At 40.5% G+C, this 25,624-nt stretch overlaps 1 protein-coding gene across 2 annotated transcripts in view; it reads left to right on the top strand.

Annotated features, from left to right (window-relative positions):
• The window catches only part of LOC109929423 (filamin-B), a 133,706-nt gene that overhangs the window by 65,335 nt on the left and 42,747 nt on the right, over positions 1 to 25,624 (top strand). For both annotated transcript variants that reach the window (XM_048606251.1, XM_048606252.1), the window contains exons 4-22: positions 654 to 751; positions 2,085 to 2,232; positions 2,632 to 2,750; positions 3,988 to 4,065; positions 4,557 to 4,719; positions 5,261 to 5,458; positions 7,890 to 8,027; positions 8,857 to 8,989; positions 10,526 to 10,662; positions 11,104 to 11,297; positions 14,200 to 14,313; positions 14,646 to 14,789; positions 15,201 to 15,324; positions 16,100 to 16,260; positions 16,352 to 16,442; positions 19,088 to 19,257; positions 19,392 to 19,509; positions 20,038 to 20,300; positions 22,666 to 23,263. In XM_048606251.1, coding sequence (XP_048462208.1) covers positions 654 to 751; positions 2,085 to 2,232; positions 2,632 to 2,750; positions 3,988 to 4,065; positions 4,557 to 4,719; positions 5,261 to 5,458; positions 7,890 to 8,027; positions 8,857 to 8,989; positions 10,526 to 10,662; positions 11,104 to 11,297; positions 14,200 to 14,313; positions 14,646 to 14,789; positions 15,201 to 15,324; positions 16,100 to 16,260; positions 16,352 to 16,442; positions 19,088 to 19,257; positions 19,392 to 19,509; positions 20,038 to 20,300; positions 22,666 to 23,263 — 3,189 coding nt within the window. The remainder of the gene's footprint in view (positions 1 to 653; positions 752 to 2,084; positions 2,233 to 2,631; positions 2,751 to 3,987; positions 4,066 to 4,556; positions 4,720 to 5,260; positions 5,459 to 7,889; positions 8,028 to 8,856; positions 8,990 to 10,525; positions 10,663 to 11,103; positions 11,298 to 14,199; positions 14,314 to 14,645; positions 14,790 to 15,200; positions 15,325 to 16,099; positions 16,261 to 16,351; positions 16,443 to 19,087; positions 19,258 to 19,391; positions 19,510 to 20,037; positions 20,301 to 22,665; positions 23,264 to 25,624) is intronic.

The following is a 25,624-nucleotide window of genomic DNA, read 5'->3' on the forward strand; positions in this document are numbered from 1 at the left end:
TGGCACATTTCCACTCTGGAAACTCACTTCCCAAGATCTGAGGATGGGGAGGGGCATGCAGGTTTCCTTCTAGTCTAAGGGATGTGATCAGTGATTTTGATTTCTTCGCAGTGGTGTGTATGTATAGGGTCTAATTCTGTTTGGCCTGTCCTAGGATCCTGATGTCCCAATTGAACAGGTGGTTCTCCTTATCCATTCAATTGGGACAACATCAGGATCCTGGACTGGCCAAACAGACAAACATGGGAATTTGTAGAGGCCTGGCTCGCCACAAAGGAGGCCATCAATCAACACAGAATTAGACCCTATACATACACACCACTGCGAAGAATACAAACATGAGGTAACCAAGTCCAACAGATACCAGGCAGGAAAACAGCGCTTCATCAGAGGCTGCAGTGATGTTACCCAGCAGCGTAATGAAAGTCTGTGCACTAGTGAACCAACCACAGCATCCGCATCCACACCTGAGCTACAGATCTCAAAGAACCTTCTGGGATGTGTTATCAAGGTCCTGGACTTTCTCTTTTGGAACACTTCATCTTGGTCCCGTTTTCACAAATGTGAAAATTACTCAAGTGCATTTCTACCATACATTAGAACACATGGCAACATTGGAGTATATCACTGCCTTTTAATGTGTATTCTGTCAGGTTTGTGCCCTGACTGGGAGATCTGGGATGCAGCCAAACCAGTGGATAATGCACGTGAAGCTATGCAACAAGCAGATGACTGGCTTGGAGTTCCACAGGTAAAAATAAACTTAACCTGGGTAAATATGAAAAGCTATGCTCTACAATGTAATGTCCTATTTTTGATATGCATTGACAACTTCCTATGTGAAGTTAAGGTTAATTTTTTAAGGTCTACATTTTTTGAAGGTTGAAGTGAAGACTATTTCTACCTTGGGCATGTGCAGATAGCTATATAGGCCATTGTATCACCTCAGCGTGTTATGGAGGGGGAATGGGCAAACCCCTCTAACTGAACTTAAACACAAGTCCCAATCTCTTTATGACAAGAGTAGAGGGTCCCCTCTAATGACAACCCCCCCAACTGAAATGACCCACAGAAGCTTGTCCTCCCCCTGCCCGCTAATTTGAATGGTTAAAAGAAAAATCTCCTCCACGTTACAAGTAACAAAGCAACTTATTTGACCCAACAATGAACAAAGTAACAAATTACTGAAACAAGTCCCCCTTGGACTAGTTACTTCTGAACTAGTCTAAATTCTACTAGAATACTCTAAGTCCTGCTCTCATCAACCCACTTAATAAGCAATAACTGATAACAATCTCTGCAAGTTCCCACACTGTCTTCTGGAATATTGTCATCTCCAGTCTCTTCAGACACCTTTTTTATGTTAAGACATCCCTGACTGCAGAATTATCTTTCTTTGAGCTAAAATACCATGGTACTTTTTTTAGATGGGCTTTATCAGTGCTGAATGATGCTATTGGCCAATTGGCTGTCTTTTGGATGGCAGTTAGCTCTCTATTTTCCAAATGCCTATTGGCATAATCGAATTGATTTTTGGTTTCAGGTTGTCAACACCATCAGTTTTTAAATTCAATTGGCCTTGAATCCATTTCACTTTAATTGGCCAAATTAAAACTGGTCAAAAGGTCAGAACAAGACTGCTGTTTTGCCTGCCACCTGTAAGGTTTTTGATGCACTGGTTTCACTTGAGGCTCTGTACTGGCAACTTCAGCTGCTGCTCTCAGCATTTTATTTTATTTTTTTTTTTTTTAAAAAAGCCAAGTACAGACAAAGCACCTTTCGTAAAGGACCACACTCTTGAGCTTTGTCTTCCATTTCACAATTACTCTAGCCAACTTTTGTAACATGAGGCAAAGTTGTGATATTTTGGCTCCATTGTTTAAATTTGCAAAGTTTTTCTCCATTTCATATCTTGTTATACATTTCACAAGAATAAATTGCAATACTCAATTTTGCATTCTAACTTGTCAGATGTATTAAGAGCTAATGGAGAGGTTGGTTTTACTACAAATTCACTCTAGGGGAAGAAAATTAATTGAAAACTGGCTTTAACTTTATTCACTTTGAGCATCTATATCATCCAGGTGATTGCCCCAGAGGAAATCATAGATCAGAATGTTGATGAACGGTCAGTAATGACTTATTTGTCCCAGTTTCCTAAAGCCAAACTTAAACCTGGAGCTCCATTGAAGCCCAAGCTGAATCCCAAGAAAGCAAGGGCTTATGGTCCAGGTAGGTGTGCATGTTTATATTTGATCTTTAGACCAACCATGTATCCAAGTGCAATCCCTCCCCACTCATGCTTAGATTGCCTAAATAAGTTTAAAAACTGAAAGCTGTAAATTGAGAACAAAAACACATTGCTGGAAAAGCTCAGCAGATCTATCACCATCTAAGGAAAAGTCTGTTAATGTTTTGGGTCCAGTGACTCTCCTCCACATTTCTGAAGGAAGTCTGTCGACCCAAAATGTTAACTCTGACTTTTTGTCGCAGATGCTGACAGACCTGCTGAGCTTTTACAGTAAGTTGTAATGTTGCAGTATGCAAGTTCCTTATTTGCACACTGCAACATTAAGTTCTAACTTTTTTAATTACTTAGCTTTTTATTTAAGCATGATTTTTCTTTCCTAGGCATTGAGCCTGTGGGTAATGTTGTGATGCACCCTGCTACATTCACTGTTGAAACAATCAGTGCTGGGCAAGGTGAGGTGATGGTCTTTGTGGAGGATCCTGAAAATCAGCGGGAGGAGGTAATGTCTTTAAAATTGATTTATGTTCCAGGTGTTGACCATTTCCCCTGTACCAAATATGGGATTTATTGGTGAAAGTGGAATTTAGAACCTCCATTCAGAAGCCTGATGCTATCTGATGTTTATTGATAGGCTCTTGGGTCTAAATGGTTTTAGTAAGTGGCTCAGATCTTGTAGCAATCTCAAACATGAATGCTGATATGAAGTTTGTTCTTAAATAGAACTTTTTAAATTTTTTTGGCTCAATTAGATTTAACCATAAACTTATCCAATTGTAGGTGGCTTAGAATTAACTTCAAGAAGCTGTTGCATCATTGAAACCTCTTTTAGAGGCTTTCCATTAAGTTTCTAGGATTTTTCCAAAAAAAACTATATATCTTGACCACTACTAAATTGACTCTCCTGTGGTTTAAGTGTACTGGTACTTGCAGTTTACAGCAATATGGCCTTTCATTCACTGCAGATTATAAGGACAGTCTCTGTAACCATTTGAATCATATGCAAGCATATGGCCATTGCAAAAACTCTAATTTTGTCCAGGCCTTATTTGAATGACAGTGGTTAGCACCTGCTGTCCCTCAGTGGCAGGGACCCAGGCTTGATTCCTCCCTTGGGTGAATGGAGTTTGTTCTATATGTCTGCATAGGTTTCTTATGCTCCAGTTTTCTCCCACAGTCCAAAGATGTGCAGGTTAGTTGGATTGTGCATGCTAAATTGTCTTCTCTGTAGATATGCAGGCCAGGTAGATTTTCCATGGGGAATGAGGTTCTGAGGAGAGTGGGATACCACTTCAGAAGGCTAGTGTGGACTGAGTTGAATGGCAGGTCTCAGCACTAAGGATTGAGTGCTGCACTTGAGTTGCCTTTTTAAAGATGCTTCCAGTCCAGTTTCATGCCTCAGTGGAGGCAAAATGTGTCATTACACCCATCCAGACTAGACAAAATATTGTGCCCAAAACTATCTGGCATAGATCTGGGGTGGGGAGGTGGAATCACTAAGTGGCCAACCTGTCTGTAAGACCTTGCATTAATAAGCAGCAAGGGAATTATTGGTCTTTTTAAAAAAAAAAAAAAAAAAAAAAAAAATCACTTTCTTCGGTGTTTAGTTAACCAACTTTTAAAATATCTGCAAGTTTCTTCCTATTTCCCTTAATTCACTTGTGGCTATAAACAGACTTTTATTCCACAGGGATGTATTTAGACAAAGGCTCTAATGTTGCTGTTCTGTTTTCTGCCAGGCCAAGGTGACCAATAATAATGACAAGAATAAGACCTACACTGTGGTTTATGTACCAAAAGTTGCAGGACGTCATAAGGTGAGCACAAGCCTGGTTATTGTTACTGCAGTCTAATTTTTTTGTTTTTTGGAATGTTTGTTCAAGAGAATGTCTAGTTCAATGCTGTTGGGCCATTCCTATTTGCACTCTACACATCCTATGTGAAATAACCAGGGTGCCATCACCCTACATAACCTATTCTACCATATCTAAAGTTGGGACACTCTCTTTGATATTTCCCTGAAGAAGTGAAATTTGTAGCTAGTGTTAGTGGCAAATAGCTCTGAAGTCTCAGGTCCATCTTGTACAACTCTGAATATCTTTAATCTTAATCCTTAAATGTAAAGACTAGAAAATGAAGCTTTGTCCAAATCAGTGGTGGTAGCTTGTAATTTGGGAGGTGAGCTGAACCTGTGCTTCAAGAAATTAAAATCCTGGAAAATAAGTCCATACCTTACTAGTGTGGGGCCTATAATGTTATAATGGCTGATAGTACGTGGATGATCATCTGAAATGGTGTCTCTCTCCAGATTATAGTTTTATTTGCTGGACAACATATATCAAAGAGTCCCTTTGAAGTCAACATTGACAAGGCCCAAGGTGATGCCAGCAAAGTTACTGCACGAGGACCTGGCTTGGAATCTACAGGAAACATTGCCAATAAGCCAACCTACTTTGATATCTATACTGCAGGTATACTTTTTGGGATCTGGCTGGGAAAGGAAAGAAAGTGCCCATAGCTACAAATGGATCTTCAAAATACTGCTGCTTTATTGTAAAATGGGAATTTTACATGAGAATACATATAGGGTAATTGAGCAAATATAGCTCAACTATTTGAAGGCATATAGCTCACTGCCAGAGGTTTTGGATATTCTCTGACTCTTATTGAAATGGATCAGCTTTAAAGCTCACTTAGAGCACACTCTGAACAAATGCTTAACAACTCGCAGGATGCACCTTCCCTAGAAGGTAGCTTGCAGATAAATTTTAGGGATATGTTTTGCAGCAAAGCAATATTCTAACTATTACATTTCTTCACCACTGTCAGTTTATGACAGGTCTCTAGTAACTTCTTTCCTTGTACTGAACTTTAAAACTAAGTTCAGCTATAAAACAAAGTTTGGTCCAAGTGCCTGTCTTGAGATCCTCTTGAAATCCACTGAAGGCATTAAGTGCTTGAAGAATGAAAGCTTGCTGTGTAGATGAACTTCCGTTTTCCTTTCTGTAAAAGGTGCTGGAGTTGGCAATGTTTCAGTGGTGATCGTGGACCCTCAAGGTAGTACCAGCACTGACTTAACAATTGAAGACAAGGGAAACAACAGTTATCGGTGCAGCTACAGACCTGTGCAAGCAGGGCAACACTCTATCCAGATTGTATTTGCTGAATCGCCAATACCCAAGAGCCCGTATTTGGTCTTTGTAGGTGAAGGTAAGTAACACTTTTTTCAGCTGAATTGCCTCTACATTTGCAGCAAGTACCCTTCTTTTTAATCAGGCAAACTGAGTTGGATGCTGATTTTACACTGGTTTTAAAGCCTCTTTAGCTGTAATAAAGCACTTTAACATCTTGTAGGAAAATTACATTCCTCTCCAAGAGGAAGAGATTAGTCAGTAGTGAGACTGTATGGGTCTTCAAGTTGCAGAAGAATCTGGGTGGCCCAGTGTGCAAATTTTGTTGTCCAGGTAGTATCCAAGTCCAGCAAGCGATTGCAGGAAGGAAAGCTAAAGATTGCCCTTATTGGAAGGGCAGATGGAATATGGTGTATTTTTGTTTGCTACAGTTGAACAGGGTGTCTGGTTTTCTTAATGTATAATCCAGAGAAGGTACTTTGGCTGATAACTGGTTTGAAGGGAAAATCTTAAGGGAAGGTTGGATAAGGTGAGTGTGTCCCCAGTGGATCGTAACAAGATTTGGTTTTTTTGACAGAGGTGGGGGTGGGGTGGATTTTGTCCATTCAACAGCCATCCTGACATCTGTGGGAGAAACAAGACCTAATAGGCACTTTTGTAAAAGCCTTCCATTTTTAGGATAGATGTGTACATGGAGGGTTGAGTCAGTCATTGAATATCTTCAGTCAAGTCTAATTCCAAGTTGAAGGGAGTCTTGGGTTTTAAAGATGGTGTGGTTGAGGCCACAATCTAGCTGCCCTCTAGTGAGGGAGCAGGCTTGAGGTGCCAAATGGTACGCCAGCTCCTTGTTGCTATGCTTTAGGTTTTTAGTTTGAAAGTAGTTTAGGAAGATATTTCATGGTTATGAACACCTGAAGTGCTACTCCAATATGTTTTCGTATCAAAAGTAAAAACATCAAATCACATCTGTTGCAGTGGCATGAAGTTTGTTTGTAATTGGAATTGTAAAGCTAATGTAAATAACTGTGGCTAAGACTATTGGAATGTAGAAGGTTCTAATACAATCCCACACTTAATAACATGACTTTTTTAATTGTCCCCTCTATCTAGCTACTCTAAGGATAGATAAATGCTGGTGATGGCCACATCTGGCAAATAAGTAGAAAGTAACTCCTGTTGAAGTTTTGATTTAAATCTCTATTTAAAATGTAGCAGAAACTTCTGAATCTGTTCTTAAAACCTTGTCCAAATCTAGTTTCTAAAGCTTAAAATGCACTGAACTGCAAAAACTTTTTTAATCTGCTCCTTCTCTACTCAACACCCCTGTTTTTGCCTAATATCTTTTTGGGACCAAGTTCTTAAGAACAGTAGAGTTCCTTCAACTAATATTGGGAGGGTGGTAAGAAAGTGGTCTTTCAAAGGGAGGATCACATCTGAAGAATGAGATGCATTTAATAACTACTAGGTAGGCAACTTAATTGAGGTGTTTAATTAGTGGTACACTGGTCAAACTTTCTTTCAGACATTGAATCATGCTTTTGGCTTCCAGGTATTGATTTCTAACTTTTTTGCACTGAATATCTCATCTCTTCCTGCTGCTGCTTCCCCACACCTCCAACTAGGGAAAACCACTTTGGCTAGAACAATGATGGAATGTTGTCTTTCCTATGTAATGCTAGTGTTTAATCGGACCTCTTTGAGCTCAGTGGCCACTTTTTTGTACATGTAGTGGTGTGTGAACAAGGCTGTTCAGGTTTCAAGGTCCAAAGCAAACCTTTTTTGTTATTAGACAAAAGGCTGCCTCTACACTGGCGAGACCAAGTGTAGACTTGGACCATTTTATAGAGCGTCTGCACTCTGTACATGATGACAAATGACACCACCTTCCAGTCGCAAACCACTTTTAACTCCCCCTTCCCACTCCCTGGGTGACATGTCTATCCTGGGCCACCTCCAATGCTGCACACAAACTGGAGGAACAACATCTTGTATTCCATCTCGGGAGCTGCCAGCCTGATGGCCTAAACAGAATTCCCAAGATTTAAAATTTTTCCCCCAAACTCAAACTCAGCCTCATCCCATGTCAACCCTCCCTTTTCATCCCTGCCTCCTGGACCTGTCACAACCTGTCCATCTTCTCTCCCACTTATCAGGCCCCCAACTCCCTCCCTGAATTTGCCTATCCCATCCCCCAGCCCCAACCCTCCTCTATTTCCCAGCTCTTTCCCCCTCCCCACTTCTGAAGGGTCCCAACCCAAAATGTCAACTTTCCTGCTCCTCTGCCTGGCCTGCAGTGTTCCTCCAGCTCCACAAGTCTCTGACTCCAGCATCTGCAGTTCTTGCTGATGTTAGGTTTTATTTTGAACTGTCCTTCCTGTTAACAGCATTAGTTGTTTAATAGCACTAAGTTAGTGACTTTCTCCATGGGATTTTCATTCAATCTGTGCTTTCTCCTTTTTTGCATTTTTATCATTGCTGTACAAGGCAGAAATTACAAATTTTCATTCCAGCTTGTAACCCCAATGCCTGTCGTGCAACTGGGCGAGGCCTACAACCTAAAGGACTGAGAATTCGTGAAGTTGCAGACTTTAAGGTTCATACCAAAGGGGCTGGAAGTGGTGACCTGAAAGTGACAGTGAAGGGACCAAGTAAGTTGCTTTTGACCAAAGGACTTGATGACCTATTTAATACTTATTTGTACAGCTCCAAACTTGGGTGAGCATGCCATGATCTAAATCTAAGATACAGATTTTCATTGATCTAGGTTTGCTGCTTTTCTTTTCTTTGATTAAAATTTTAGAATAGTAAAAATTCTCATGTTTAATCCTGTACAGAGTTTTGTCACATTCTGACTTGCTACAAGTCTGCAAAATCTACTGTCTAAATTTTCCAGTTAGTAAAGTGCTCTATACTAACAACCACTGGTACTAAATCTCTCTTGGACTTAGATGTTGCTTTGAAAATGCTTGGGCCCTGATTATGACCATGTCACTGCTTTCCATTTTAGCTGTGAAATAGGCCCTAATCAAGTCTCAATTGCAGCATCTAATGGTATGTGTAGCTCGTCTGTACTTAATACAGTAAGATACTGTACTAGTACTGATTTTTTTGCAAATAATTTGAACCAAAATGTTGTGGTCTTGCTTTCTGGAAACTAGTTGTTAATTTTTTTGTGAAATGCACTATTCAACAATAAGTTCGTTCCTATTGGATGTTGACTTGTGCTGCCAGACACTACATGGTTTTCCAGTCTATCTTCAACTATTACTAATCACTTTAGTGATTTAATAGGTGGGCTTTTTTAATGTTTTCATGTCCCCAACATGCTCAAATGAATTTGAGCAATAAACAACCTCGCTGTATATCTGTTTGGTTTTTTCAGACAACTGGTTGGAGGGTCTCGCAACAATTTTTAACATTGGTTAGTGCATACTCAGCTTTCATAGTCTGACTCTGGTTAATCTATCCAATTAACAGAAGGTTTGGAGCAGCCTGTGAAGCAGAGAGACCTTCTGGATGGAGGGGATGCCTTCTCTTATGAGTACTATCCTGTTACACCTGGGAAACACATTGTCACCATCACGTGGGGGGGACATAACATCCCGAGGAGGTAAGTACAGAAATTCTTTTGCTTTCATGACCTTGATGTCTCAGTCTGACCTACAGACCTATTAAGACTGAGTCTGCAAGCTTCTCTCTTTCAATCTAAATGTTGTCATCTGCTGTAACTATCTCTTTAAGACAATGCCAGTGCCTTCATGCCACTCCACCCTACTTTTGTGGCTGATAATTTCTGTTGGCATACAACACTTTTTAGGACCACAGCAAACCGTTCAACAGGTTGAAACAAAAAGCACACTTCCTCTGTTCATGCCCCACTTTTCCATCCATGCACTAACTTTTTGTACCCCTATGCATGCCATCTAACAAATTCCGTGTCCTTTCCCTTCAAACTGGAGCTTAAAATTTCAGCCTTTAACTTTTCTTTTTTTAAGAACAGAACTATTTGCAACAAATGCAAGTGTTTCTCATCCTAAAATGATTGACTTTAGAGTTGGTGTTCTCAGCTGGTATAACCAACTGCAAAGTGCAAATAACTGCACAATCTTCAGCCTTTTTACAGCACTAAAGACATTATACAAAACATTGTATTTTCTCAATTTCCTGTTTGCTTTCATGAGTGGCACTAAATCCTAGCACACTTAACAGAGCATTCTTAGCCCATTGGTCTTAAAACCATTAAGATGTAGGAGTAGAAGCAAGCTATTCAGCCCATCGGGTCTGATCTACCACTCGGATTATGCTGATTTGACAATCCTCTATTCCACTTTCCTAGCTTTCCCCATAAGCAAAGAAAGGGTTAACAATCTCTCGACCTTGAATGTATCTGAGGCTGGGTGGTTAAAGAAATCAGCAGACTGGCTGGCCTGGAGGAATTCTGCCTGCTTTTTGTTTCTGACCATGAGATTGTCCTTTGGCCCTAGACCCTTGAGGGGAAAAAAAATTCACATCTACCCTTGTGTTCAATATGTCAACCATATTCTAAGTTCCAATGAGTACAGTCCCAACCTCCTAAACCTTGCGACAGTCCCTCTATGCTTGGTATCAGCCTTCTCTGGACTGCCTCAAATTCCAGTACAGCTACCCTTTTTTAATTGGAAATAAGGTGTCCAAAACACTAGCTTTCCAGCTGTGGTTCTGCTGTATGTTACATAGTTTAAGCAGACTTTCCTGTTTTCATACTTTTTTTTTGGGGTAAACAAAAGCCAGCATTCCACTTGCCTGCCTTCCTACTTGCTGAACTTGGCTGCTAGCTTCTTCTTTCATTTAGACAAGGATTTCCCAAATCCCTCCAGTAGCTTTCTGCAATCTTTCTCCACTTGTGTAATCAGCTCTTCCTGTTGCTGCCAAAAATGCATAACCTCACTGAGTCTTCTCCCAGTTGTCTATAATCCCTGTATAGACTGCCATCTTCCCACCTAGTTTCGCACTCCCATCCTATCACTAAAATATAAACTGGTCCATGTGGCATTCTACGAGTTAGAGTAGCCACTTAGGAAAATATTCCTTGTCATTCAATGCCAGTTCAGACTAGAATTTTGCAATCCATGTCTTAGCCTGAATATGCTGAACTTTTTTTCTTTAGCCCCTTTGAAATTCAGATTGGACCTGAAGCAGGTCCTCAAAAAATACGTGCCTGGGGTCCTGGCCTTGATGGAGGAGTGGTTGGAAAGTCAGCAGACTTTGTAGTAGAAACCATTGGAACAGATGTTGGGGTGTTAGGTAAGGCTTGCTTCTGTTTGTCTGGTTTTGTCTTTGGGCAAAAGGTTTTGACTTTAAATGCTAGATTAGACAGTACCTCCTGACCTCTGATGGATTAACTTGCTCCAGAAATTTTACAGAAAAGTCATGTTAAATTGCTAACTACAAACTGTTTCATGCTTGTCAAATACTTTTTTACTCTTTGCCTTTTTAAAAAGGCACATGGACATTTGTTGCTGAGGTGGTACAAAAATGACTTGGCTTCCTTTTTAAAACCAGAATATCCTAAGTTGATTGAAACAGGTATAGCTCACTTGTAGATGATGAAGCAAATTTTTAACACTTTTTTTTGTTTTGACATGAAAGAAAGTAATTGAATTCTAAAGCAAGTAACAGTTTTTGAAATTGGAAACTTTAAACCTGAAAAGGTTGGAAGGTTTTAATGCTAACATTATTTCATAGGTTTTGCAGTAGAGGGTCCCTCTCAAGCAAAGATTGAATGTGACGATAAAAGTGATGGATCCTGTGATGTACGCTACTGGCCAACTGAGCCTGGTGAATATGCAGTGCATGTGTTGTGTGATGATGAGGACATTGTGGATAGTCCCTTCATGGCCACCATTCAACCTGCATCCAGTTCCTTCTATCCTGATCGGGTAAGTGCCAGTCAAGGCAGCCCCTTGAGCCTTCAACTCCTCCTGTTTTTGATGGGTTGTAATGTCAGATCCAGTTTGTGCTTTGCAAACTCCTGTCTAGCACCAGCTGCTAATATCTCGAGTGGGATGAGTTTGGGCAATCTCTACCCTTCACTGTATGCTTCTGATCCTGACAGTGTTCAAAGCTGCCTTGAATAAACCTTCACCACTTTTGGCTGCTCTCCAAACCATGGACTGTACCCAGAATGCTTTCTTGCCTTCAGTGCTTTGAAGACATGCCTAAAGTGTTTCCACTATCTTGACCCTCCTACAACTAGGGCAGTAGAGCAAATGCCTTAGTCAGGCACCTGTAAGTAAAAGGATGCAAGACTGGCCCAGTGTGTTGGCTTGGGTGAGGATACTGCTGTTGGTCTGCCGCTGGACTGAACAATCTTGTGGGCAAGGAGGGAAACATCACTCCCTGGTATTTCAGTACTTCATTGCTTTTATGCCTGCTATAAAGTGGTAAAGCCACTTTCAAAAAGGAGAAAAATATCAAATTTCAGGTATTTTGAACTCCATGCAGGTGACATGTGTTCACTTGAACTGAGCTCCAGGTTATTGTCAGCTCTGAAGCCTGAAAATTAATCTGCCACTTAACACTTTAATTCAGTAGTCTTCCAACTGCATCCAATGGCCTGACACCATGTCCATGCCATTAATGTAACATTAAACACTTGATCCTGGAGCTATGGACTAGTTTCCAGTTCTTAAATGCCTCATTGTGAAAGATAGACATGAATGATAATTCTCCATTCTCAATGTCAGATCAGACTTTTCAGTTGATAGGCATATTTGAAAACACATCTGAAATTCAACCTGAACTTGGGCTGTAGTTTACTGGGCAGCTGTCAGCCCTGTGTTCCTAAAATACTTTGGAGATTTGCTTACCTAAAGCAGGTAACAAATACTGCATCTGTTGTGAATTTTACAAGTTGTTTGTGTGAGCACTGACACTTCCAAGATGGCTTGTAATATTTAAGGACGTTCGTGTGATCATCTTTTTTACCTTTTTTAAACCCAACTTCATTAACCATCCTAGCCAACTGCTTAGGCAAGTATTTGTATCCTGGTTGTAATTGGTCTAGTCAAAGTCAATTTTTAAATAGCCTAAGTATGGAGCTGGAGCAACACCACAACAGGCCAGGCAGCATCAGAGGAGCAGGAAAGTTGATGTTTTGGGTCAGGACCCTTCAAAAATAGCTTAACTATTTAGGTTAAAGCCCTCCTTTTTGGTGTTCCACAACTTTGGGTAAATTTTTTTGGCTCTTTCTCCAGTCAACTGAAATTGTGCTGTTGAGGTGGGGTAGGGCATGAAATTGGTACTTCACTGCTATTTTACAATTCACCAGGTTTGCAGAGATTTTCAGATGTCAGAAAATTGCTTTATTTTAAGTGCAAATGTTAGTGTCTGACATAATTACATGGTTCTACCAACTATGGCATTTGTTAATGTTGCTTAAAATCTGTTTGGTTCAATCATTGCAACTTAAGGTTGGTTCCTTGCTTTGCTCCATATTTGTGCCATGATCCGTCTTAGACAGGGAGGATGCCCATGTTCTTAGTTTATTGCCTAGTTAAGTAGTTGTACCAATCCCTCAAAGGGGAGACTACCTTTTATGGACTTTGCTTTGATAGTAGTGAGTGTCTAAGTCTAGCAAGACCTAGACAATAAGACTTGAACTGAAGTGTTGTAATGTTTTCATAACCCACAAGTGTCAGGCAATGCCAATCTCCAATAAGAGAATCTAACCATAGCTCCTTGATGCTGCACAAGCACAACCTGCAACAGAACTGGGCTAACCATATAAATACTCTTGCCTCTGACCTGCCTTGTAGTCAGACTGTAAGTTATGACTGAGTCTGTCCCTGGCATAAGTCAGTGTGGGGTACCCTGACCTGTCTGGATGAAATGAGCTTCAGCACTCAAAGCCTGACAATTTTTTTTTAAAAGCACAGCAGCCAGCTTGATAGGTACCACATCTGCACACCTTCAGTCCCTCCCCAGTAACATCTGGTACATGCTGCCTCTATCTTTTAGACAGTAGCAGCAGAAATTCACCTAAGATCCTTGGGCACCATCTTTCTAAACCCATGACCACTTCAATCTAGAAGGACAAGAGCAGTGGATACACAGAGCACCAACATCTGCAAGTTCCACTGTAAGCCATTTGCTATCCTGACTTGGAAATACGTTGCCATTCTTCAGTTGAAATCCTGGAACAGTATTGAGTCTACTTAGAGCAAATGAATTACATGAAGGCCCTTGCCACTACCTTCAGGTCACCTGGTGATCAGCAATAAGTGATGCCCACACCCATGATGAATAAAACAAACATGCTATGGCTTTAATTGCTTTAAAATTTTACCAATTTGAGTCACTAGTAAAACTGAATGCTGGGGAATGGTCAAAGTTGCTAGATTTCTCCCATGGCATCACTTGGTTTGCTAGTAGGAATGTTCTGCCTACTTTCCATGTATAACCTAATGTCTTGCTGTAGCCTGTTTGGGTTTTTCTCTTATGGATCCTTAACTTGCAATTATCAGGGCTGTCTTTGATCTTTCTATTATGTGATTGAACATTTTAGAATGTCTAAGTTTTCTATGCAAAATAACAAAGGCCAAATGTCAAATACCAAGTTGGGTATAAACAAAAGATCAGACTCCAACTCTAGCCAGAGTAACTTGAATGAGTGATCCTGAATGAGATGAACATTAGGTGTCTTTGACAGCAGAGATACCAGTTATGAAGAACATACTGTCATAATTTCTGTCTATAACTGAGCAACACCATATAGTCTGCATAATGGTACAACCAGCAGAACAATTGCACTTAATCTGGTGTTTTCCTCCCCTCCAACAGGTAAAAGCCTATGGCCCTGGCTTGGAGAAAACTGGCTGCATTGTTCACAAACCAGCTGAATTCACAGTGGATGCTAAAGATGCTGGGAAGGCTCTGCTGAAAATATATGCACAAGTAAGGAAAGCCAGTAAAATGTAGCCTTTGCTTAGACTTTTGACTCTACCACCCTAGCTATTGTAGAAGCCATCTAGTGTACATATTTCCCAACACAATTTAAATTTTCAATTGTTAATGAAACAGTAATTGTGTTCAAATACTTGGGTGGCTGTTCTCTGGCAGTATTAGATAATTACCTCAGATTGTAATTGTGTGGAGGTTTGAAAAATATTAACTAAGAATCTCATCTACACCATATTTAGATGGTAGCTTTAAGTTTGCAATGTTAAGTGACTGCATTTTTTCTTTTGTAAAGATTCCATGTGACTTTATCTTTAATCTGTTCACAGGATGCAGAAGGCATTCCTATCAGTGTTCAAGTAAAGAGTAAAGGTGATGGAGTAACTGCATGCTCTTACACTCCTACCAAGCCAATCAAACACACCGTTGCAATTGCTTGGGGAGGAGTCAATGTCTCTAACAGTCCATTTAGAGTAAGTGACCTATCATTCCATCCATATTTTATTCCACTAATCTTGTTCTAATGGCTTTTTGCAAAGCAACATGCTAACTTTAATGTTGTTCAGCTAACCAAGATTGTAACTTCTAACTTTAAATATGGCTTCAAGGCATAATGTCCTATTTCATTGTCAGTAACTAACACTGACTTAATTTTTAATGAAGGCCAGTGTTGTAATTAAAATTTAAATTCCTAATGAGGTTTCAAGCACATGCTTTATGCTTAGCTTCTGTAAGAAATGGATTATGGGCCCTTTGGGATCAGTTGTGATTCTTGTACAGTTCAGTACACCATGTATATTTATCTAAGTTATGTGAAGCATAGTTGTTTAAACTGCTTAGCTGTTTTTAATTTTTTCTAAATGAACTTGTCGTTTTTTTTTTAGATTAATATTGGTCAGGGGAGTCATCCACAAAAGGTGAAAGTTTCAGGTCCTGGTGTTGAAAGAACTGGTTTGAAAGCTAATGAGCCTACTCACTTTACTGTGGATTGCACAGAAGCTGGGGAAGGTAAGGCTAAGGCATGGAGAATCAAAAGCTGTTCATTCCTTGTCTTCACTGACAATTTCCACACTTCTCTATTTATGGTCATACCATAAGGCTGGCTGACTTTTTAATAGATTTGTTCTTTAGTTTTGAACAGACCAGCATAGCGTTGACTGTTTTGATTTCTTAAAGTTTGACATTTTTCCTGAAGTTTTATTGACAGATTCTAAAGGTAGTAATTGGAGAACAGGATACCTGATCAGCAAATGATCTAAACTTCTGGCATTATCTAGAACAGTGCTTGATGCTTGTTTTGTCAAATTCTGAACAGTGGTCAAGCAAAGTCTTGACTCCCCCAGAGTCCATGAAACTTGAGCCCACCTCTCCTGGTCCAGAAGTAGGGACATGACCAATGTGGCATGAGCCCTTTGGATATCCAGTTTAGAGTCCATGTTGGCCTTTGTCAGGATGGCAGTAGGAAACAGTTTTTGATTTTTTTTTTTTCCCCATATTGAAGAGAAATGAAAATGGGCTTTGAACCGAACTGCTGTTCACTCCTTTTGAATGGCTCTCACCAAGGATAAGTTGAGCTCTGCCACAGTACTAACCAAGGTAGAGGCATAGTTTATACTGTGCTATTCCATACAAGTTTGGCCTTCTGCATTCTACAGTGTTGCTAGGATACAATACAATTTGCATTTTTCTTTGCAGTGATGAAAGGGTTAAGAAGAAAACTGGGTCAGTCTAAACAGTTTACAGATTTCTTCTAGTGAAGACCAATCTCTTTTTTTTTTTTCAGGTGACGTCAGTGTTGGCATAAAATGTGATGCTCATGTAATCAGTGACTCTGAGGAGGATATTGAATTTGACATTATTACCAATCCCAATGATACTTTCACTGTGAAATATACACCACCAGCTGCTGGACGTTACACCATTAAAGTGTTGTTTGCTGGTCAGGTTTGTACCCCATGTAACCGAAGCTGCTCTGCATTTCAAAGTTTGGTTCTTGCAGCTTATGATCCGAATCTATCTCTTTTTTTAAAAACAGGAAATTCCGGTTGGTTCTTTCAGAGTTAAAGTGGATCCATCACATGATGCCAGCAAAGTTAAGGCTGATGGTCCAGGCTTAAACAAAACTGGTAAGAGTCAAACCCACAAGATTTTGAGGTACTTCTTTCTGCTATACACTTGTACTGCAGATGATCAAATGGTGTGATGAACTTGGATTAATGTTTTCCAGCATTCACAGCTACTGCAGTGATCTAGATACCACTTATTACATACTGCTCCATCAAGCACTCAATATTCAAGTAAACATGGTACAACATAGAGACAACTTATCCAATGAAACCAGTATTGATGCAGGTTTTTGAAGCCACTTGTTTTTTGAGATCCAACAAAACTTTGGTTTGAGTACAGAGATAGTAGGAACTGCAGATGCTGGAGAATCTGAGATAACCAGGTGTAGAGCTGGATGAACACAGCAGGCCAAGCAGCATCAGAAGAGCAGGAAAGCTGTTTCGGGCCTAGATCCTCATTCGGAAAAATGAGTCTGTACCATTTGTTGTTGAGCTGTTCCATGAATTGAGCTCCAACATTCCAGCCTGATTTTTGTCAGCTGCAAACTCCCACTTGAGATATTTCTAGAACAAATGAGATTCCAGGTTTTTGTCTAATGTATTTTCACAGCTAAGGAGAGTTCAGTACCCCACAAACTTCACTTAGTTCCACAGTAGTCTCTACAACTCCAGCAAAGCTGTATCCCTTGAACACTATTAAATTTGCCCCCTTTACAAGTTGCAGTCCTAGAAATTAGGCAGTTTTTGTTGAGCTGAGGGTGGTTCTGTAATGTGGTGAAAGACTGGTAGAAAAATGTACACAAATGCAGTATGGCTATTTTGTAAATGCATGACTTGATTGTTCAAAATGTACAGCTCTGTACATCCTGTCCTCGAGTAACAACTTTTTTTAATCTCAAAAGACTCGACCATATGGTTCCCTTGTGTTTCAATAGTGGTGTTCTGTTCAATACACCACCCCCCTACCCCTGTATATACCCATGGTGCTCGTTCCTTTTTATTGACAACCTTTTTTTCATGCATAGTTCTTGTGGGAGAAAGCTAACCTGTGCCAAAAGGCTGTCTGCTTTTGGTTTGCCTGGTGCATTTTTGTGTGGACAGATTATTTTTATAATGTAATGCCTACTGAAGCCTCAATTTATGCTAAGATCCCAGCAGGGAGGCAATTGTAAATCAATCTACTTGTAGCAAAATAGGTTGGTATTTGTTTTTTTTGCCAGGCTATGGTGCATACTGCTCTGAACTCCAAATATGTCCCTCCTAAGGAAAGTCCATACCAGTCAATGGGAAATTCTCTCTGGCCTGCCCCCCCCCTCCCTCTGGTCCACCCCCCCCCCCCTCTGGCCGGCCCGCCCCCCCCGGCCCAGATGCTCCCATATCAACAGGAAACATCCTCTCCACACTTGACTCCTCCAAGCCTTGTGTTTCAATCAAGCCACATCCAACTCTAAGCTCTAGATACAAACCTCGACAACCCATTCCAGGTGTTAATCTCATAGACCTTTGCCTCCAATGCATTTGCATCATTAATGTTAACAATACTGGACATACTACACCCTTTTACAAGTAACTTTTTTTTTGGCAAACTGCTTTGTATTTCAGTGCAATAGGTGAGATTTTTGGATGTTCTATTCTCTAACTGGTTTGAGGATAATGTTATCTTAGTTCAGTAAGATTTGCAAAACTCTCCAATGGTCAGATCAGAATTTTGTCATGTTTACAAAGTTTATGGATGATTAAAATGCCCACTTATGAACTGACGAAACATAGAATTCCAATAGAATTTGGTTAAGTTGGCAGAAGTGTGAACAAGAAGCAAATGAAGCTTACTCTGGAGAAATGTTAAATCTTCTTGGATAGGAAGAACATGGAAAGACAAAACTGGGTACAGTTCTGAAGTGAGTGCAAGAATAGGAGGACCTGAGTACATCTAATGAAATGTACAGTATGCCAGGCTTTCTTGGGCTGGTCACAAAATTACTGGAATACTATTTTAGACACAACAGGAAGAATGAAGTTATTAGTACAGAAGGTTCATGATTTTCCAAGGTGATAGTTAAAGGCCATTGGAGAAGTGGAAGCCTGCCTTTTTAGAAAAGTGCAGAGGAGATTTTTACATGTATTTATGTTTCAGGGTCTGTAGAATAAAATGGGTGGGGGTAACATTCCAACTTGAGGATCAAGAAATGAGGGCACCAAACTAAAATTTCAGCTTTTTTCTCTGAAGAGCTGAATGGTTAAGGTGTGCAATATGCTCCCTGAAAGATATGGTGCATTCAAAAAGGTAAAAGGAGGAATGTGCAAGGTTGTGGGGAAAATGACATTCTGAGACTCTTGCTCTGGAACCTGTGCAGACATGGGGTAAATGGCCTCTTGCAATCTAACAGGACTGATTTTTCTAAGCTAACACTTCTGTTTTAATGCTCACTTATTTCCATGTTCACTAGCAATCTCTCTGGCCATTCAAAGTCCAGGCTGGAGCACAGACTTGAGTAGCTCCCTCCCTTTGAGGGGAAAATAGTGACAAGTTTGTTTTCACAAAGTATTTTGCAATTGCATTTGAGGTAGTTGGCTAAAGGATGGGGATGGTTACAGCACACTTGACCAACCTTGGTTGTGGTGTCCTTTCACTATCGCAAGCAGTTAATGACTAGGGCAAGTATACTGTAGTGTTCTATATCTGAGTATGTTCTTTCAATGGACAGGAGTGGAACTTGGGAAACCCACACACTTCACAGTATATACAAAGGGGGCTGGGAAGGCTCCCCTTAATGTACGCTTCAGTGGGCCTGCAAAAGGAGATGCTGTCCGTGACTTCGAAATAATTGACAATTATGACTATTCTCAGACTGTGAAGTATACACCAATACAGCAGGTGGGTGCTTATTTACCTTTTGAACTTAGGCAGGACTTTGCCATCATTTTCTAATGTGAAAAGAGCTTTATCAAAGACAACTGCCATGTCTTGTTTGGTAAAGTGAATAAAATGCTATTCTAATGTGTTTGCAGGGTAATATGGGAATCGTTGTAACCTATGGTGGTGACCCAATTCCGAAGAGCCCTTTCAACATTGATGTAGCATATCCACTAGACATGAGCAAGGTCATGGTTAATGGTCTTGAAAACAGTATGTGCATATCTTACTTTGTTCTCCAAAGGATGTGTTCACACTTGTTGACTTTGATTAAAACTCTGTGTAGTAGTGAACATTGCAGGTTCAGTACTAAACACTTCACAGTCTGAGTGTTACATATTAAATGGAATGGTTATCTCACTGGACTGGTTTGTACAAGTTCAATTCTGGTACAGCCTGCGGTTACTAAGAGGATCCTGCCTTTTTGATCTTGCCAGTCATGTCAATGCCTCTGGTACACCTTAAGATATCGGAGGCTGTGTAAGTCTGATTTGTAATGAATAGTTTTTATTGCTTATCAATTGTCTTTAAATGTTAACTTAATTTGCCTTGTTTCTCTATCAATTTACATGGATGCAGTGCTAATTTCTATAACATTGTCAGTCAGTATTTTCTCCTACACCTTCTGATATATTTGCTCTTCTCTGAAGAATGGTGTACTAGATGTTTGCTAAGTTATTTCTAATAACTGAACTTATTTGTTTGGATTGCTATTGAAATTAATCTTGTTTCCATTATTAGGAACAGAAGTTGGGAAAGATCAGCAATTCACCATAAACACGAAGGGAGCAGGAGGGCAGGGCAACGTGGATGTGAAGATCTCTAGCCCTTCACAGAAACCTGTGCCTTGTGTAGTGGAGCCAGTTAGCAGTAAGGATGCTTGTGTTGTGAAGTACATACCCAAGGAAGAAGGTCTTTACACAGTAGATGTGATGTATGACCAGAATCCAGTTGTAGGTAGCCCATTCACTGTGGATGCTGCACTGCCTCCAGATCCTTCCAAGGTAAGTGGTCAAATCCACAGACTTTTTTCTTTTTGGGCTCTGGTACCTTTTTTTGTACCTGCCCTGTTCTGGTGTCTTTGCTATACAAACTGAGCTGAAGGACTGAGCATAGTTCAAGGTAGTCATAATTTCTCTTTGCTAACTGTGTAAAAGCACATGAAAGTTCAGTGTTATTAGCAGCATAGTTTATTAACTTCCTCACTTGCAGATAAAACAGCAAGTGCTCTCATATTAGAATATAGTTACTTTAAAAATTCTCTTTCCTGGTAGAAATGGATTTTTAACTGTTGAGATTACTTTGCTAAGAAATCTAGGCAGGCTCAACCAGGGTTTGAACCTGTGAAAGGTGGATATCTTCAATTTTGTGGCTGCATTTGGCTTTGCGTAGTCTTTTCATGAACGTAGCCATTGCATGGAGGTGTATTCCTCTAGTCAGGAGCCTAAAGTTGGGGAAGAGGAGGAAATGTCAGCTCATACAGAGCTCATCACTCACTGGTGTGTACAAGTGGGGGCAGGTTTGGAAGTGGCTCTGGTTCTCATGCCCCTCACCCTGGACATGGCATGCAGATGGGCTGTTTCTTGGCAGGCTTGTCAGTGCAGCCTCTTCTCCTGTGCCCTGGCTACACTTTGTGCACAGAGCCCATAGGATCATATGTGAAAAAATGCAGTGTTGCAGTTGCTTTGGGCAAAAGCTACAATGATGCACAGCAGTACATAAATTGTTCTCTAACTTGAACAGCATGAGTCAGTAGGTGACAATGAGCAATGATTTTCCTCTGAAAAGCCTCTAGTTGACAAAATTGAAAACCGTTGTACAGTCAAGACTATTGAAAAATATACTTCCAAAAGTGTAATGAGAGGAAGAAATTGAACAATTTGTCATGTTATTTGCAGATTTTCTTTTTGGCTCTTAACTTCCTTCCACTCTAATAGTCAGCTGTGAAATGGAGTGTTGTCACAAGCAAGATGAACAAACTACTAGAGAAAGTCCATCTCAATTGGAGAACTAAAGCTTGAGCAGGTTCCTACACCAGGATGGAAAGATTGCCTACACTTTTTTTTCTTCAACCTTGCAGCTTCCGTAGAATAGTTTCCATGCCACCTATGTTTAGAGTCCAGACCTGAGAATAGTTCTGGCATGTTTTCCCCCTCTGCAGGAGAGGAGACACCAGCCTGAAAGGCAACCTGCTTCTGCCTTAATGGCTTGCTGAGGTCAGCTCAGTAGGTGCATCTCCCCAGAAGCAAACTAGACTTTGGTGTTTTAGTTAATGTGAACTCCTTGTATGCTTTCTCCCTGCTCCTTTCCTGGATGAATTGGAGGCCTCATCTGTGTAACCCTTTAAATGGAAAAAACAAACTCCAGACTTCTACTGAATTGAGCCCACACTTAGTGAACATGTTCCAAGCACACGAGCCTGGGGTTCTGGATTACTAGTCAGTGATGTTACCACTGCCAAAGGCTCCTCTACTTTAAAATTTGAGTTTTCACCACTCGGTAAAAATCACCAACTGGTTTATCTACAATGTGCTATTTCAACAAGTAGACTAGCAAACACCATACTAAGTATTTTTGCCATTTAAACTAGGAGCCATACACAAGTTTCACTTTCAGTTGAATAGGAGTTCAAGGTTCTTGAGGCTTACTCTTTGCAGTGCTTGAAGGTCAGGTCTGTTGGATGTTGCAGTCTGAAATAACATGCAAAGAAGCAGAATTGCTACGAACAACCAATTTGTGAAAATCCCTGTAACACGTGCAGTGATTCATGAAGTGCATCTCAAACCTGTTTTGGCTTTAATTTTGAGATATGGAGTACAGAAGCAAGTGGTTGGCTGAACCATGCTGTAAAACACCTCGGTTCTATTGTGATTTAGGGTTTCCAAATCCAGGCACTAGAAAAATGAAGGCCGAGGGTTCAAAAGACTTGCTACAGATGCCCTGCATGGACAAGAGATTACTAGGAAGCTGAGGTTCTCCTAGGTCAAGAAACCTGAGATTTGGTGGAGGTATATACAATTTAAAGGTTGGAGTAAATAGAAAGTGTTGTCTTCAACCTGAAGGATAAATCTGGCTCAGATTTAACTTGAATATCAGATTTTTAAAAGATCCAGAGAATTTGAAAACATTTGTTTGCTTGCATTGTCGTAGATGAGTTCAGATCAAGTTAAGTAAACTGAATAAATACTTGGCAAGAAGTGTTTTTGTTTTTTGGATTGTAGGGCTGGGTTCAGAGGCTGAGTGGCCTCCCTTTGTGCTGCAGTGGGCTATTTTTCAGTACCCAAAATGCACAGCAAACTAACTTAATGGGCAATGAAGGGGTGTTTGAGTCAATTAAAAATAACTTCCAGGACTTTCTTTTCTTGACAGGTAAAAGCTTATGGGCCAGGCCTGACAGGTGGCCTTGTTGGCAAATCAGCTGAATTTACTATTGATACTAAAGGAGCTGGAACTGGTGGGCTAGGCCTTACTGTAGAGGGCCCATGCGAAGCTAAGATTGAGTGCTCCGATAATGGGGATGGGACCTGTTCAGTCTCTTATTTACCAAACGAAGCTGGTGAATATCTTATCAATATCTTGTTTGAAGACACTCACATTCCAGGTTCTCCATTCAAAGCAGATGTCAAGTTGCCATTTGATCCTTCTCAAGTTGTTGCCTCGGGTCCTGGTTTGGAACGTGGCAAAGTTGGAGAGGCTGGACTCTTTACTGTTGACTGTTCCAAAGCTGGTCCTGGTGAACTGACTATAGAACCAGTATCAGATAAAGGTGTTAAAGCTGAAGCCCACATTCAGGATAATGGTGATGGCACTCACACTGTCAGCTACATTCCACTTCAACATGGTCCCCACACAATTGCACTGAAATATGGAGGGCAACCAGTGCCCAAGTTCCCAGCATGGGTACAAGTGGACCCAGCAATTGATACCAGTGATGTTAAAGTATATGGACCTGGAGTTGAAGGACGTGGTAAGTGTTTTACTTTCTCTACCCTCTTTATACTCAATGGTTAGGATTTGGTGACAGCACCACAGCTTGGGTTCGATGCCTGGTCAGGAAATGCAAGCTTTGCTCTGTTGATTTAATGTGGTGACAGCACTTCTGACTTTGTGGTGGCTCAGTGGTTAGCACTGCTCCCTCCCAGTGCTAGGCACCTGGGTTCAGTTTCACCCTCTAACTCTGTCTGTGGAGTTTGCACATCCTACCCATGTCTGTATTGGCTTCCTACCATGGTCCAAAGATGTGCATTTAGGTGGATTGGCCACACTAAATTGCCCATGGATGTTTAGGTTAGGTGGGTTATACATGGGAAATGCAGGGGTAGGGAAATGGGTCTGGATGGGATGCTCTTCAGAGGGGTGGTGTAACTTGTTGGGCTGAAAGGCCTGTTTGCACACTGTAGGGATTCTATGATCTTCTATGAAACAATAGAAAACACTGGGATATTCATAAAGCAATCAAGCAGAACTTGCTACACCAGCAGGTCCCACAAGCAGCTATAACATAGCTGGCTGATCTGTCTTCAGTGGTTAGTCAAGGTGACGGACTTTATTTCCTTGCTGCATGTTTGATTACCGTTTTGGATTTAAGATCCTTTTTGGAAAAGCAAATATACTTCAAAAGATGTTCAAGTTAGCAAGCTCTGCAGTAAAAATGGTTGCTTTTAATGCTGGCTGTAAAAATCATTGGAGCTGAGCATGCAAACATCCTTCTGAACCATGGTAACTAGTGAGGTAGGAATTTCCTCTCTCCTTTCATGAATGCATCTTGCATTTGACAACTGATTTTTATATACTACAAATTTCAACATGCCATGTGATCAGGATAAAACACCAATCTGCTTCTCCATGGTTTTCACAAGATTGGTAAAGCACTTCAAATAACAAGAATGCTATCTAATTTTCTTGCAAATTCAATCTTCCCTTTTTAAGGAAGTCTTTTAAAAAAAATCAAGCAATAAGCTGCTTAATTACAATTTTTGCAAAACTTGGTGTAGGAGTGGATTGACTTCTAGGGTCATACTGACAATTGTCAGTAGTTATGTTGAAAATATTTGAACAATAAAGACCAGTTTTAATAGTCTGTCCACGAGTCAATCAGGATGACTTCAGTGTTTGATTTTAGTGGTTAAAGGTTTGGGCATAAGGCAGGCTAGATGGCATCCTGCCAAGGCCTACAGTTACACTGGCTTTTAATTCTGATTTGTTCTAAAATAGGAATGATACTAGCTTTATCACCCGACCCATCTTTTTAATTAAAACTGGGCTCAGGGATCAATGATAGATCAAAACCTGGTGCACGTGCAAGTGTAGCTTAAACCAGTTTTTTAATTTGGCTGCAAACTGTAACCAAGGGGCATAAACTGTTGCTCAAAATGCAAGTAAGCAGACAATTTAAATGTGGTGGAATAGGTGTTGAATGAACAGTTTACCCAGTGAAGTGTCAGCATATCCAAAAGAACTTGCCTGCAAAAAAATTGGTATAACAAGGGACATTGTTTTAAGTAGAACTTGCTGGTACAGTGTTTCAGTTCTGATCCCTTCTTGCAAGGGGGCTGGGATACAGGTTTTTAGAAACCTGGTTTTAGAAACTAAACAGATCTTGCAATTTAAACTTCTTCAGCTTTTGAACTTCCTTTCACTAATGGGATTAAGGTAGAAATCAATTTAAAAATTGTTTGTGCACTGTGCTTGAGAGATTTGTACAAATCTCTCAATACTGAAATTTATCAAGGTTTCTAATTTCCATTATTTTAAGCATGTCAGCCTTTTTGTAGGCAAACCATGACTCAGTGGTTGGTAGACATCCTGTACCTTTAACTTTGCCAATATAATAGCTTATTTAGTGATTTACAACTGACCCTTGTGGGTCCTTTGTCCGTCCTTTCCTTTTTTTCAGAAAGGGAAAATTACTGCAGTCAAGGAAGAGAATACTTGCAACCTTTTCTAGGGAAACTGTAGGTGATCTTGATGCTCACTGATAAATGTGGAGCTGGAGGAGCACAGCAGGCCAGGCAGTAATTGGGAGCAGGAAAGAATTTCTGAAGGGTTTTGACTAGAAATGTAACTTTTCTGCTCCTCTGATACTGGCTGGCCTGCTGTGCTCCTCCAGCTCCCCACTGCTGACTACAGCATCGGCAGTTCTTGCTATCTCTTAATGCTCATTGCTTTTTTCACACAAATAGCTGATCTCCATCCCCAGCGAGATGGGAACTTGTCCATAATACCATGTTGTCCAACAATGGCTGATAAGCAACCATGGTAATGTTCAGAGATAACAAGGTGTAGAGCTGGATGAACGCAGCAGGCCAAGCAGCATCAGAGGAGCAGG

Source organism: Rhincodon typus, chromosome 16 (genome assembly GCF_021869965.1).
Source record: "Rhincodon typus isolate 14 chromosome 16, sRhiTyp1.1, whole genome shotgun sequence".
In the NCBI taxonomy this organism is placed as follows: Eukaryota; Metazoa; Chordata; class Chondrichthyes; order Orectolobiformes; family Rhincodontidae; genus Rhincodon; species Rhincodon typus.